The 16,329-nt window shown below is 33.3% G+C and overlaps 1 protein-coding gene across 7 annotated transcripts in view; it reads left to right on the top strand.

The window, feature by feature from the left end:
* The window catches only part of LOC148942639 (kynurenine aminotransferase-like), a 181,620-nt gene that overhangs the window by 105,528 nt on the left and 59,763 nt on the right, over positions 1–16,329 (top strand). For all 7 annotated transcript variants that reach the window (XM_089102660.1, XM_089102654.1, XM_089102657.1 and 4 more), the window contains exons 5-7: positions 1,486–1,572; positions 2,597–2,713; positions 10,496–10,783. In XM_089102660.1, the coding sequence (XP_088958786.1) occupies positions 1,486–1,572; positions 2,597–2,713; positions 10,496–10,783 (492 nt within the window). The remainder of the gene's footprint in view (positions 1–1,485; positions 1,573–2,596; positions 2,714–10,495; positions 10,784–16,329) is intronic.

Raw genomic sequence — 16,329 nt, 5'->3', positions numbered from 1 at the left:
CAAACTCCGTAAAGCTCTTTTAAAAGATACAAGAATTACTTATTTAACACAAAAATTTCGTTTTTAACGGATACCAAGTAAAGAAAAACCGTGTTAGAATTGATTCATTGCCCTCTTCCCTGTCATATATTTTTATAAAAGCCTCTTAATCATCTGTGAAATCCAATTGCTTTCATCAAATATAATTGAAAAATATCTGTCTAATTTGGCCAAAAAAACAAACTCTTTTGTCAATGAGTCTTGAATCGCACATTTCCATCTTTTTGTTTTCTTAATCCCGATAAGACGCATGCCAAATGTTGTTTTGAAATCATCCCCTCTTTGGTAACAGGTTGAACACAGATGGTTTTATTTAGAGCGGAAAAAGACAGTACATTTTAAACGCACGATTGGAAAAGGATATGTTTGAACGAAAAAGAACTAAAATTACAGAATTATGCTCCTAACAGAGCAATGGAAAAGGGAGTTTTTTGTTTTACATAATAGAAAAAAGCGTGCTTTTGCCTTTTCTATCGAGTATACGCATCATATTTTAAGCTTTGTGTTGTTGGAGGGGTGGCTAAGTCCCCCTGAAATTTGAATTTACTAGTAAAACGATTTTTTTTTGGAAATAAAGAATGAAAGTGTACTCACATTGAAAATAGAAATATCCATGGTTTCAGAGTTAATAAAATCCAGTGTACTATGCTCAATATGCTAATACATAATGAAAATTAAATTCCAACGCATGACCATTTTATACAGGGTTTCAATGACGAATTGTTAAGCAATTCTCTGATTGGCTGCCTAAAAAACAGTTGTCAGCTCGAAAAAAAACCACTCTGGTTGAAAAAAAACTTGGAGATGAAGCAATTGTGTGCCGGGAACCCCCCAGTCATACTGTTATCTTTTTTGCATATGTTTAGGAACAAGCGGGGAATCCCCACTTGTTTGGAATGGTACAAACGGAACATAAGCAAATAGCAAGTAGTTTCATGACGTGTTTAATCACGTGTAGAGGTCCGATAGAATAACAATGGAAGGAACATAGAATAGCATGGAAGGAACATAAGCCCTTAGAATAACATGGAGATTGCTATAGGGGCATCAAAAATGGTACCTAGATAACTACTAATATGTGCCCAAGGCCCTTTGTGAAGGTCTTATAACTTGCATTAGAAAAAATTGTATTGCTATAGTATTGTTATTCATCAGAGGTGTTTTCATTGCATCTTTTGTATCCTATGTTGTATTTCGTTAGTGTGTGTGTATTTTTTCCTTTTTCCTTTATTTACTCCTCTATCAGCATTTTATGTTTGTAAAGGAGGTATAAATAAATTATTATTATTATTATTATTTGTGAAGTATATCTATACATAGGGTATGAGTAGGAGTCTTCTCCTTTCCGATTTTAGCCTGAAGGACCCCCTGCTAAAAGAAAATTAAAAATAGTTACACTGATATGAGCTTTTTTGTCTTTTGTAATATTTAGGCTTTTTTCTTTAGGTTATAATTATTGAGCCATTTTTTGACTGCTATGAACCAATGGTACGGCTCGCTGGAGGAACCCCAGTTTTTATTCCCCTTAAACCGGTAAGTGAATGTGTTTATTTTATGTATGAAAAGATACAAGAGCCTTGGTTACGTTAACGAAAGAATCATAAATTAAAGAAAGCAGCCTTGTCTTGCAAAAAGTCCTTGTTAGTTCTTTTTGCTGCATGCCCACCCGAATATGCTTAATTTTTTTAGTTTTTTTATTTAAAATTTTTATATTCTTTATTTTTTATATTCCTTATTTTTTTATATTCTTTTAAATAGCAAATTTACAAACTTATAATGAATCGATTTGTCTCCCCAAATTCGAACCAAAAACGCCTATTCGCCATTAGAGAAGAAGTGATTAATTATCATTATTTAATTTAAACACCTACGTGGACACAGAAGCCATTCCAGATGAACTTCATGTGGACTGCACACAAGGTGGCCGAAATTTGTTTTTTTTTACATTTTTTTTTTACATTTTTTTTTTTTTTTTTTGTTACAAACCTCCTTTTTACAAACCATGTTACAAACTTACAAACTGTTACAAACTCCATGCTACAAACTTTCATTACAAACCTCCCTTAATTGAGTTAGTTTTCGCAATTTTAAAATCTATTTTAACGTCATTCATGTATGAAGCAGAAAAGGCTAGAAAAAAATAACAAAAAAACAACTAATTATTTTTTACCTTTTTCAGCCTTTGTTTTCCGACTTCAAAATAATTTTAAGGTTTTCAGTTTTCCGAACTATGTGATGTCCCCATTTTTTCTTACTTCAAAAACTTAAAACAGATCTTTAAATACTGCTTTGTTCTAATAGTTAGTTATATAAATTTAATAAGTCAGATGTTACAAAAAGGATTAAAAAAAATCTTATTTTCTGCAGTGTCACTCTCCTGTAACATACATATATGTCTTTTGACTGAACACCTTTGAGATTGGCTTTTCCAAATTAAAGTTGAGTTTTTTTCCCTCCCAACACTGAGTTTTTTTTCCTCCCAACTTTTTTTTCTCCCAACTTTACTACTCAATTCCTGTGTCCTTAGCACATCATCTGACGTGTTCCTCTTTTTTAGAAAGGTGATGAATCAAATTCTGAAAATTGGGTTTTAGATGAAGAGGAATTAATGTCAAAATTTACGAGCAAAACCAAGGCTATAATTATCAATACCCCACACAACCCACTTGGAAAGGTACTGGTTTAAAATCATTCCTGTATTATTGTGCTTTTTGCTGTTATTTTTTTTTTTAGTTTTTTCACTTTAGTTTATATTTAATTAAATTTAACGCGAAGATCGCAATCAAGGATAAAAATTTACTGAAGAACATTCCAAAAAGAATTAGGATTTGGGAACTGAGAATTTGATAATGCAGAAGATGTAAAAAGCTTTGTGGAGCAGCCACAGATGTTTAAGAGGAAATTTAGAAAAGCTCCTAGGAATATTAGCAAAAAGGCTATAAGCCTAGTAGACGAAAGACGGATTTTGTATTTGAGATTTCTTTGTGCTAGATCTTTCGGGAATGAGAGGAAAGTAAGGGATGTGACAAGGAAGTAAAAGATGAATTAAAAAAATACAACACGGAGACTAAAGCTAAAATTGTTGATTATCCAGAAGATGCAGCTTGACATAATAGCCAGGATCTTGTAATTGGATGGTAAGAAGCAGAGAGAAAGTGTTCAGTCTGGACTAGTACCAGTCTTGGGTAGGAACATGGCTTCAAATAGCGATAAAGCAAGTGTCAAGGAGAGTAAAGCTAGAAAGGACATTTCTTTTTACAATATCTCGAACGGTCATAAAGTTGTGGGAAATGATATAGAAAATAGTTCTTTACGATAGATTTTACAAGAATAAAAAGAAATTAAGGGCAGTCGATAAGGCATTGAAGTATAAATTAAAGAAATCTAAAATGGAGGCTATGGTTAAATTGGCTTTGATCCGGAAGATGCAGCCTTGACGTCGTAATAGTCAAGATATTGTATTGGCATGCCAAGAAATAAAGAGAACGTTTTCAATACGGAATAGTCCCAGTTTTAGATAGAACATGGTTTCAAATAGTGACAAAAGAAGTTTTAAGGAAAGTTGTAAAGGACTTATTCGATCATCTCAAACGGTAATAAATTTTGGTAAATAATGTGGAAAATAATAAGAAACTGTTTGAAAATTTTAATGTAAAGGCATTTTTATTTATTTATCAATGGTGAAACGGAGATGGTGCAAAAAAAATGTAAGTATCTCTCTTTCTCTCTTTTACTTTTACCCTCTTCTTATCTTTTAACGTCTGTTCACAGATTTTAAGTGAGGTTTTCCAAAAACCGTGAGAACCAAAATACCTTCTAAGACCACACTGACTATACATGACATATGAAGCTAAGAGAGGAAAGGAAACAATAAATGAAAAATAAAATAAAAAAAGGGTGAGAAAACGAGGATTTTGTCAGCCAGTGGCAAAACATGAAGACGAGGAACAAGCAAATATTTTGACAAGGACCTCCACCAAGTCGTCCTCAGTGCTAAACAAAAAAGAAAAAAAAACAACAAAAATCTAACTCTTTTGGAGTTTACTCGACAAGATGCGAACTGACACTGAATGAAATACCAAGCCAAAATCAATGAAAAAAGGATTTATCAGAGAGATTGAGCAAGAATGTTTTGCCTTGCAATTCTTTTTGCTCGCCTGCAATTTCGGTTTTCATTAGATATACAAATAGGTTCTACAAGATGTGCAGAATTTTCAAAGATATGCAGGGCCAAGGTGGAATCAAAGTTGTCATTTTTATTTTCGAATCCCAGGGACTTATCTATTGAAATTTTGTGCTCATGCAAATGTTCACTCAGTTGTTGATGGGTCCTACCAATGTAAAATTCACCACATGAACACGGGACTCTTTAAACACCATTACCCAGTACATTGTCACTTTTATCTTTTCCTGAGTTGAAAAAATGTTCAACTTTTTGTTCACGTTTGAAAGAAACAGAGAGATTGTGTTTATTTAAAAAATTTCCAAGTTTATTGCCAAGTTTTGAAATGTATAGTAGTGGTGAAATTTTTTTTCTCAATTGCCAGAACAACTCAATAAAGGGGGACGGGTTCCCTATTTTCTTGTTTTACCGTATTTTAATCGTCTATCTGTGATATTTTCTATAAGGTTTACAGGGTAGTAATTGTAGAATGAATATCTTTGACATAGCTTAATTCAGAATTTACATGATTATGTGAGCAGATTTTTAAAACTGTGTCGACTTAATAGATTATGACCCTTCTTTTCACAGAAGGGGGGTGATTTGACGAGAAATGTAGATACCGATCATTATGGGTCGGCTTTCTGTATATAGAAAATTCAAGCCTATGAGTATTTTTATAATCAAAACATCCAAGAAAGGCAGGTTTGTTGAATCTTCTTAGTTCCATTGTGAAATGGAGATTCGAATCAAAAGAGTTTAAATGTGCCAAAGAATCCTTAAGAGAGTCCTGTCCATGTTCCCAAACAGAAAGGATATCATCAACGAAACAAAACCAGAGAGAGGGTTTTAAGTGGAAACTTCAAAGCAGATTGTCCTGTGAAATCTATGTAGAAGTTTGCCAAATAAGGAGATAAAACAGTGCCCATGGATAGGCCCATGATTTGAAGGGAAAATTCATCTCGGAAATTAAGATACGAAGAGAACTTGTTGCAAAGACGAACAAGCGTAATTTTCGTATCAATTTCCAAAGTTTTGTAATCTGACCAAGAAGAATTTTCCCCTAATTTTCTTTGTAAGGCCTGCTCACATTTATGGACATCGCATGAAGTGTGCATAGAAACTGCATCAAAACTAGATAAGATAGTTTTTCTGTTGTACTTTGAAATTTTAACTTCTCACCAAGATCTATGGAAGTTTTTATGTGAGATTTCTGTGTGCTCAAAAGATGCTTAAAAATGGTGGCCAAGAACTTTCCTACACCTGTAGCTGGAGAACTATAGCATGCTACAATAGGACGTAATGGAATATCTTTCTTATGGAGTTTAGGCAGACCATAAGACTTTGGGGCTGAGTATCCTTTGGGGTAGAATTTTTTGTATATTTGAGGGGTAATTAGTCTACTGTCTTTTAAAGTTTCTAATTCTTTTCTCAACTGCTGTGTGTATTTGTCTGTGGGATCACTTTTTATTTCTTTGTATGTATTTTTTTCCAAAAAAGGGTATTTGCTTTGGAAACATAGACAGAACGCTCTTAGGGATTTTTTGGCACATTTAAACTCTTTTGATTTGAATCTCCAGTTCACAATGGAACTAGAAGATTCAGGAAAGCTGCCTTTCTTGGATGTTTTGATCATAAAAAATACTCCTAGCCTTGAGCTTTCTGTATACAGAAAGCCAATCCATAATGATCGGTATCTAGATTTCTCGTCATATTACCCCCCCCCCCTTCTGTCAAAAGAGGGGTAATAATCTCTTTAGTCGACATAGTTTTAAAAATCTGTTCACTTAATCATGTAAGTTCCGAATTAAATTATATCAAAGATATTCTATTCTTCAATGGCTACCCAATAAACCTTATTGAAGATATCATAGATAGACGATTAAAAAAAATAAAACAATAAAATAGGGAGCCCATCCCCCTTGATTCAGTTACTCCGGCAATTGAGAAAAAAACTTTCACCACTTTACCATACATTTCAGAACTTAGCGATAAACTTGGAAAAATTTTAAACGAACACAATCTCTCTGTTTCTTTCAAAAGTGAACAAAAAGTTGAACATTTTTTCAACTCAGGAAAAGATAAAACTAACCATATACTGCGTAGTGGTGTCTACAGAGTCCCGTGTTCATGTGGGAAATTTTACATTGTTAGGACCCATCAACAACTTGGTGAACGTTTGCATGAACACAAAATTTCAACAGATAAGTCCCTGAGATTGGAAAATGAAAATGACACTGCTTCCGCCTTGGCCCTGCATATATTTGAAAATCCTACACATTTTGTTTTTTTTTGAGGAGGCAACTTTAATGTTTGCATACCGCAATCTTTTAAAGAGGTAATTGAGATAAAAAAAATATATATAAACAGAAATTGGGCTATAAATAGAGACATCGCAGACATTTCATTAAGCCCAATTTATAATAATTTAATACTAAGAGACTCAATTAATATTTACACCCAGTCAAATTTAAGAGAACCCATTTGCATATCTAATGAAAATAGAAATTGCAGACGAGCAAAAAGTATTGCAAGGCAAAAAATTCTTGCTCAATCTCTTTGGTAAATCCTTTTTTCATTTCTTTCGGCTTAGTCTTTCATTCAGTGTCTGTCCGCATCTTGTCGAGGAAACTCCAAAAGGTTAAATTTTTGTTGTTATTTTTTTTTTGCTTAGCACGGAGGACTACTTCGCGGAGGTCCTTGTCAAAATATTAGCCTATTCCTCTTCTTCATGTTTTGCCACTGGCTGACAAAATCCTCGTTTTCTCACCCTTTTTTATTTTATTTTTCATTTATTATTTCCTTTCCTCTCTTATTTTTATATACCGTGAGAACCAGTGGTTAAAAAAGAGGAGATTATGGGGAGTTTGCTCTTGCCCTATAAAAGGTCAAAACCTGCTTATTTTTCAGCATCTACACTGACTATAATTATAAAATTATATTATATTATTTTTTTACAATTCTGCTCGTTTAATATGATTTGAAGATTGCATGTTGCAGGTTTTTCGGGTAAATGTAAAAACGACAAACCATTTTATAAAAAGGTATACTAATCAATGTGCTATCAAGGTAGATGAATGAAAAAATGAAGAAGTATACGCGTTTCTTTACTTGGGCAATTTTCAAAATTGCCCACTTGCCCAAATTGCCCAAAATTGATAATCAATTTGCTATCAATGTAGATGAATAAACAAATGAAGAAGTATACGCGTTTCTTTACTTGGGCAATTTTCAAAATTGCCCAAAATTGCCCACTTGCCCAAATTGCCCAAAATTCCTAATCAATTTGCTATCAATGTAGATGAATAAACAAATGAAGAAGTATACGCGTTTCTTTACTTGGGCAATTTTCAAAATTACCCAAAATTGCCCAAAATTGCTAATCAATGTGCTATCAACGTAGATGAATAAACAAATGAAGAAGTATACGTGTTTCTTTACTTGGACAATTTTGTATCTAGATTTTTAAATCTCGTCCCTGATGTGTTTCTTGTTGGTTATTAAAATGCAGTGCTAAAACGAATCTAGATGTTTAAATGTCGTAAAATCTATAAGAAATTTCCGACAGCACCGGAAAAAATCAGAAATTTCGCAAGGAGCCACGCCTCATCTCCTTGCTCGCGTGGCTACCTCAGGGTTTAAGTCACAGTCAGTGATGCCAAACGTGGTACAATTGTACCATTTTGGTACATTTCACCTCTACTGGTACAATTTAGTACAATCCCAAAGAATATAGTACATTTTACAAAATTATGGTACATTGTGGTACAATTCAGTATTTTTGTACCCATGTTTGTATTCTTTCATCTACAAATATTTTATTTCACCTTGATTTGTTCAGCATAGTCATAATAAGAGACAGAAAAGCAGTCACCGATTTTCCTTTTTTTGTAAACAGACACTTCACTTCCGGCGTCCTAAGGTCGACAAAAACATCTTTCTGTGTATCAAATATCAAGTCTAACCAATTGAAAATGAAAGACTAAAAATGAAGCTATGACACTGGATTCATGATGGTTGGGAGTCTAGTGGAATAAAAACAAAAGCCAACCACCCAAGGTGAATCTCCTCAGTTTGAAAATTTTTGTTAAGGAAAAAGGAGCCTGCTAAGAGAAATTAAAAGTAAGAAGAAATTTAAAATAACGCGATCTACCTCTACTACATATATATATATATATATATATATATATATATATATATATATATATATATATATATATATATATATATATATATATATATATATATATATATATATATATATATATATATATATATATATATATATATATATATATATATATATATATATATATATATATATATATATATATATATATATATATATATATATATATATATATATATATATATATATATATATCTGTATTAGTGTGCATTTGATTAATCAGATTCTGCAACAGGAAAGGTGTCCTGTTTCAGGCAAATTGCAGACTCATTTAAATATTGGGCTGTAACTGTATCAGTGATAAAAAAAAACAGTTTTTTTTTCATCTGAAAGTAAGGAGCAGCATTAAACCTTAAAACGAACAGAAATTATCATAGACAGCGCAATCGCGCTGCCTAAGTAAAGAACGATGTTGGCACAATGTATTATTTGTTTTTTTTTTCCTTTAGACTAGGGCACTTCATATCGTAAGAGTTGTCGTAGAAACTTGGAAAAGGGCTCATTCGATTGGAAATTGGAATGGATAATGCCCTTTTTAATAGTGGAAAGTGATTGGAGTGCAACTAATCCCTTTCCCACGCCAACCCTCCCATTTGCCAATTATGTTCAAAAACTAAATGTTGCCTTAAGATTAAATCAAAATGAACTATGTTGATGCTAATTCCCAAAAAGGCATCTCAGCAGTATTCCAAGAACGACTGAGGTTATTATGTTCAAACTTTCGGGGCTATTCTGCTCTTAAAATTTATCCAAATCAAAATAGCGTAAGTGTATCCAAGCTATCAAAGAAAGTTAACATATTTCTTTGCGAATGGTACCAAGTTTTCTATTTTAGGTCAACTAGAAGAGGCAGGAAACTAAATTAAGCACTACTATTTGTGCCCAGATTTTTGAAAGGGTGTATGTTTTTAAAAATTGCTGAAAATGTTTCTCCGGCATACAAAAAGCAGGCCAAACTAAAAAGTCTTAAAAAAAAGGATTAAGCTATTATTTTCTTTTTCCCTGAAAAGACTATGTCAATATAAAACGAAAAAGTAAAGAACTCCATTAAACCAAAAATGAGCAAAAATAAAATCAAATGATCTACCAAGCGTGAAACGACCACAAATAAATTGAAACCCACAACGAACAGAAATCGATAAATAAATGAAACCCACAACGAACAGAAATTACAATAAATGGTCGAGTCAAACTCAAAACGAGCAGAAATTAACGTGAGTTGGACTCAAAACCCCAAATGAATGTGCAAAAAATACAAATGAATGTGCATTGTCAGTTTAATATACATATACTGATATTTTAGTAGTCAAAATGTTTTGATTTATTAAAGTTATAAAAGTGAAAACATTTATATTTTTTCAGTAGAGTCCAAGTTATGTTCTGGCCTTGGGAAGGCATAGGGGTTTTGAGCCCTACTCATGTTAATTTCTGCTCGTCTTGAGTTTGAAAAAGTCTGCTAAAGTTTGCCAAGTTTATAAATGGCCGAAAAACAATGACTTCTGTTGGCCGGTAGTAAAATGTTCCTGTTGTAATATATAATGCTTCGAACAATTTCTTCAAGTACTGTCAGGAGTAATGTACTCTATTAGAAGATAAAGAAAAACAAAGGAATGGAGAAAGAAAGTGAATGAAAATGTCTTATGCAAAATGGTCATAGATAGTACTTTACGTCACCGACGATCCGCGAAAACAATTTGGGATATGATACTTTTTTTGTCTTTGGTACATTTTTTTTGCAATTTGTAGTACATTTTGTTTTGAGGTGTTGGTAACACTGGTCACAGTGCTATTAGTAGATTTTTTTTTGTCTTTCAGTGTTCAACCCGAGATAATAGGCGCAAAGAAATATCCTAGAAATAATAGGCCCTAATAATATCCTCGGAGTAGCGAAAAATTATCAAGAATGCAAGTATACTAAATGGTTGTAAATTCATCAAAATCATTGAACCAGGCCGTTTCCGTCACGCCAAAGTTGTGGAAACCCCCGTATGAATAGTGTCATTAAGAAAAAAAATGAATATCTAAGGCTAGTGATAAATTTCTTGGGTAGTAATCCTGGTTGCTTTGCTTTCTTGACTGTCAGCACCTTCAATTTTATTTTTCAGATCTTCAACCGTGCTGAACTTCAAGTGATTGCAAATCTATGTATTCAATATGACGTTCTCTGCATGAGTGACGAAGTGTATGAGTGGCTTGTCTACGCTCCAAATGAACACGTTAGGATTGCCACATTGCCAGGTATGTGGGAGCGAACAATCACTGTTGGTTCGGCTGGTAAAACTTTCAGTATCACAGGATGGAAGCTGGGCTGGGCCTATGGACCAGAGGATTTGATAAAGAATTTAGGCATTGCTCATCAAAACTGTGTATATACCTGTTCAACTCCGTCACAAGTAAGTGCTTAAAAAGTAGCCAGTCAGAATTAAAGAAAAAATGGAAGTACACTAGGGTTTTTGTCCATTATCATCCGACTGAAATATTAGGGCATCATGCTATTTTTTGAAATTCCCTTAAATCTGCTGTCAAAATAATATTTTACTATTAGGACTAATTTTAATAACAGTTACCATTCTTGAATCAGCTAGAAATGCTAATCTTTTCTCACTTTTCAGTTCTTTTTTAAGCGCATTTTTATATTTGGTTAACATGGACAATGGAAGAGGAAAGTGTCACAAGGTATAGCAAACTGTAATAAATTAAAGTGCCAACTGTAGCAGTGTAAAAAAAGTTAACTCATCAACTTTTAAACTTCAATGGTCCTCCGAAGTCTCTAGGCTAATGAATTCAAAACTGACATAAATTCTTCTTTGAACAAAGCGCTTGATTAAGCGATTCTGCAAAATAAAGATAACATACTTTTCTTATGACTTGCGCAATTTTATATTCCAACTCGTTACTGCAGGGTGACTCGAACTTCAATCTTCGATCTCTAGAAGAGAGCCCAATAGCCACTGTACTGTAGTAACTGGTAATAAAGGATGTATTTTTAGTTTTGACTATCTTATATCTGGGCATGAATCTCACAGTCCCAAGGGGAAATCGTCAAAAGTTATGGAAATTACCCATTGCTTACTGGTAGGTTTTAATACAGATATCAAAGTCCCCCCCCCCCCAAAAGAAATTAATTAATGGAAGCAAGGGAATTTTTTGTCTTTTATTTACTTCTTGTTTGTTTAGTGTTATAGTAAAAGAAGAGAAATTCCCTTATTCTTCATAAATTAATTTGAATTATCCAGTTCAATAAGGAGAATAAAAATCCAGTGTATTTAAGAAAGAGAAACTTACTGTTTTGTAATTTTGTTTTAATCAATAGAGTTGTAATTAACGTAAAATTTAGGAGGAGTTATCTGTCAAATCAATTTGAATGTCTGGTAGATAGAAAATGGAAAATGTCATAATTGTTTGACTGTTTAATTTAAAAGGAGATAATTTGTAAAAAAAAACAAATTATTTTTACAAAATGAAAACCAAGAAAAATATAAGAAAGGCTGCTATTCTCTAATAGTAAAAAAATGAGAATGAACTTAATTCTAAAGTAAAATAGGGGATTATTGTTTTTCGTTTAACAGCTTAAAAAGAAAGACCTTTTTTTCTTTTATAAATAAAAAAAAACAAGTTTTTTAAACTGAAAGTAAGGAGCGACATTAAAACTTAAAACGAACAGAAATTATTCCGTATATGAAAGGGGCTGTGCCCTCCTCAACGCCTCGCTCTTCACGCTAAAGTTTGACTTTCTCACAACTCTTTTTTTTAAACAATAAAAACTTTAGCGTAAAGAGCGAGGCGTTGAGGAGGGCACAGCCCCTTTCATATACGGACTAATTTCTGTTCCTTTTAAGTTTTAATGTCACTCCTTACTTTCAGTTTAAAAAATTTGTTTTTTTTTATTTAATTTCTGATAGTTTTTTAGTTAATGAAGCTTTCATTTTGGCTCGCAGGCATTGAATAAGTAAACAAAATTTTTATAAAAAATGTAATTTTCTTTTGCTAAATGGCTGTCTCTAAATTTGGTTCTGACGTAATTTAGAAATTAACTTACCTAACGAACTTCTATATTCGTATATTTTTCTTCTGGCAAAAAATACAAAGTTGCAGATTTTTGCAGATATGAGCTTGAAACCTATGTTATAGGGTTTTCTGATACGCTGAATCTGACGGTGTAATTTTCATTAGAATTATTTCACTTTTAAGGGATGTTTCCCCCCTCTTTAAAAAATCAGGTAAATTTTCTCAGGCTCGTAGCCTTTGATGAGTAATACTAAACTTAATAAAATTCATATATTTAGAATCAGAATTATAAGCCCATTCTTTTGATACATTTATTGACATCAAAGTTCCGTTTTTAAAAGTTTCGATAACTATTGAGCCGTATCGCTTGTTTTTTTTTATTGTTTTTTTTTATTACGTATATGTTATTAAGTATATGAGTGGGTTCTCAACTTATTAAAAAACAAGATCTTTACGTTAAAAGTTAAAAAAAAATTTAATTAACAAACCCCTGAATCACACAGGCCGTTTAATTAGAATAGATAGCTCTTTTGAAAGCAATAAAAAAAACTGTTGCGTAAAGAGCGAGGTATTGACTTGGGGGAGACCCCCCTCATATACGTAATAATTTATGTTCATTTTAAGTTCTAATGTTGCTTTTTACATTCAGTTGAAAAAACTGTTTTTTTTTAATTTAATTTCTGATCTTTTTTCAAATAATGCTTGGAAATCTGGCGCCCCCTTCAAAGAAATGTCCCTTGCCCCAAAGAAACATCCTCCACGGAAAGATTCTCCCAAGTAACCCCCTCCTCCAGCCCCCCCCCCCCCGAAAAAAAATCATCCAGAAAAAGTCTGTATAATTCACAAAAAACAATACAAAATGTAAGCAATGGGCAAAGTTCAAAACATACAGCCCATCCCCTGGGAACTGTGAGGGAAGTCATCGTAAAAGACATATTTATTAGATTTTCGACTATGCTGAATAAAATGGCTATCTCAAAATTTTAATTGGGTGACTTTGAGAAAAAATGAGCGTGGGAGGGGGCCTAGTTACCCTCCATTTTTTTGGTCACTTAAAAGGGCGCTCGAACTTTTAATTTCCGTTAAAATGAGCCCTCTTACAATATTCTAGGACCACTGGATCAATACGATTACCCCTGGGGAAAAAAAAAAAATAAACACGCACCCGTGATCTTTCTTCTGGTAAAAAATGCGAAATTCTACATTTTTGTAGATAGGAGCTTGAAACCTCTACAGTAGGGTTCTCTGATACGCTGAATAGGATGGTGTGATTTTCATTAAGGTTCAATAACTTTTAGGGGGTCTCTCCCCCTTTTTTCTAAAATCAGCCAAATTTTCTCAGGCGCGTAACTTTTTATGGGTAAGACTAAACTTGATAAAACCTATATATTTGAAATCAGCATTAAAGTATGATCCTTTTGATGTATCTATTGGTATCAAAATTTTGATTTTTAGAGTTTCGGTTACCATTGAGCCGGGTCGCTCCTTACTTACAGTTCGTTACCACGAACTTGTTTGATTAAAAAATTTCCGAATTAAAATTTAAAAGCAAGAAGCTGGTGAAAGGGAACCTGGACTCATTTTCTTATAAAAAAGATAAGTTTTGTTCCAAAATAAAAGAAAGAGGAAGACAAGTTTGTATACATGATAATTATTTTTATAATTAGATAATGATATATTCATGAGATAATGATTAGATAATGACATATCATATTCATGATAATTAGAAACGAAAACTAGGGAGGCTAAACAATTGTATAGGTACATATTATGTACTGCCATATATTTTATAAATTATATTATTATATATAATATATAATTTATATATATATGTGTTGGCCGCCTGAGGCCAACACAGCTACGCACGCTCCTCCACCACCCCAATCTATTCAAAGCCTCCCTTTTTACACCCGCCCACGAAGTTCCCATTTCCTTTAAATCTTTCTTTATGACGTCCTCCCACCCCAGACGGGGACGACCTTCTTTCCGTTTAGCTCTAGATGGTTGGCCGAAAAGAACAATCTTCAGCAATCTGTCATCCTTCATCCGCACAACGTGCCCTAACCACCTCAACCTTTCTTTCCTTATAGCCCTAGAGAGCGGTATTGAACAACATTTTTCGTATAGCCTATTGTTTGAAACACGGTCAGTCAGCTGGGTACCCAGAACAATCCTTAAGCAATTTCTCTGGAAAACATCTAGCAATTCTTCATCCGCTTTTCGGAGAGTCCATGCTTCAGAGCCATATTTGACCACTGTCATCACTGTAGCTTCTAATATTCTAATCTTGGTTTGCAGACTTATCTTCCTATTCTTCCAGACTTTTTTTTAACTGTGAAAAAACACCCTGAGCCTTGGCTATTCTATTTTTAGCATCTTCTCTGCTTCCACCATCTTTACTAATAATACTACCAAGGTAAGTGAAGCTGTCCACCTGATCAATCTTTTCATTACACAACATCACCTTTTCATCTTCACTTATTCCTAGCCTTAGTGACTTAGTCTTCCTAACATTAATTTTCAAACCAATTCTAGCACCCTGAACTCGCAAAACCTCTAAAACTTCATTCATTTTGCTCACACTTTCATCTAGGATGCTTAAATCATCTAAAAATAAAAATAAAAAAAAGCATAATCCAAGTCCAGGAGACTTTTTCCTCCCCATTTGATTCCGTGGTCTCCCATTGCCTTTCTTGTGCTCCTTAAAACAAAGTCCATCAAAATAATCCATATAAAGGAGGAAAGAACACAACCCTGCTTAACTCCTGATTTAATACAAAACCAGCTGCTAACCTCACTTCCTACCTTAACCGCAGCAGTGTTATTCTCGAACATAGCCCTAATCAATTCAACGCATTTGTCTGGTATGCCATACAAGCATAAAACATTTTCTAAAGCTCTTCTATCAACAGAATCGAACGCTTGCTCATAATCTATAAAACTGAGGACCAAAGGTGTTTAAAAACTCGGGCACTTTTCAATTATCAGCTTAGGAGTGAAAATTTGGTTGACGTATCCTTTACCTTTCCTCAAACCGCGCTGTTCTTCTCTTATAACGTTATTTACGATATCCCTAGGTCTAAAATATTTCATATTAATAAGTAAGTTACAACCTACAGAGATAAAACTTATACCTCGATAATTACGAAATTTACGCTTATCACCTTTCTTATAAAGTGGCTTAATTAAGATTTTCCTAAAATCGTTAGGTACTTCCCCTTTTTCAAAATCACATTCATAATCTTCAGTAACTTATTTCTAACCTTCAGAGCCACCATATTTAAGAAACTCATTTACCACCCAATCAGCACCTGGAGCCTTATTATTCTTTAATCCTTTTAGTACTGTTGCTAATTCCTCCTCACAAAACAAATCTTCCTTCACATCCAAGGTATCGCAAACTTTTTCATTTTCCTCTATATTTTTTCCTACAACTCTATCTCGGTTAAGCAAGTTCTCTAATGTTCGGCCCATCTCTCTTTAGTTTTTTCCTTATCGCTAATTGCGACCCCATTCCTATCTTTAACTGGGACAAGTCTAGATTGACTACTCCCTCTCAATTTGTTAAAGTGCCAGTACAAAGTTTTACTATTATACCGTCTAGCTGCATCTTCTAGATCCTCGTCAATTTTATCCGTGGCCTCCACTTCACACCTTCTTAGTTCATATTTTAATGCTTTCTCTGCTTTCTTTAAATTTCAATTGTTTTCATATAATTTATCACTCAGATAATTCTTGTAGGAGTCTTTTTTCCTTTCTATTAAACATAAAGCTTTTTTCCTAAAATTCTTAGCTGCAGTTTTAGCCTTCTTCCCTTATACACCTTCAGCAACTTCACAAATTACTTTTCTAAGATTATTCTAACCATCTTCTACATTGTCAAATTTTAAACTCTCAAGTTTATTATTCAATTACACCTGGAATGTTTCTC

This window comes from Artemia sp. Qi Xiang Cuo, chromosome 16, assembly GCF_049724085.1.
Source record: "Artemia sp. Qi Xiang Cuo chromosome 16, ASM4972408v1, whole genome shotgun sequence".
NCBI lineage: Eukaryota > Metazoa > Arthropoda > Branchiopoda > Anostraca > Artemiidae > Artemia > Artemia sp. Qi Xiang Cuo.
The sequence above is the reverse complement of the archived record's forward strand: the minus strand, read 5'-3'. Positions and strand labels throughout refer to the sequence as shown.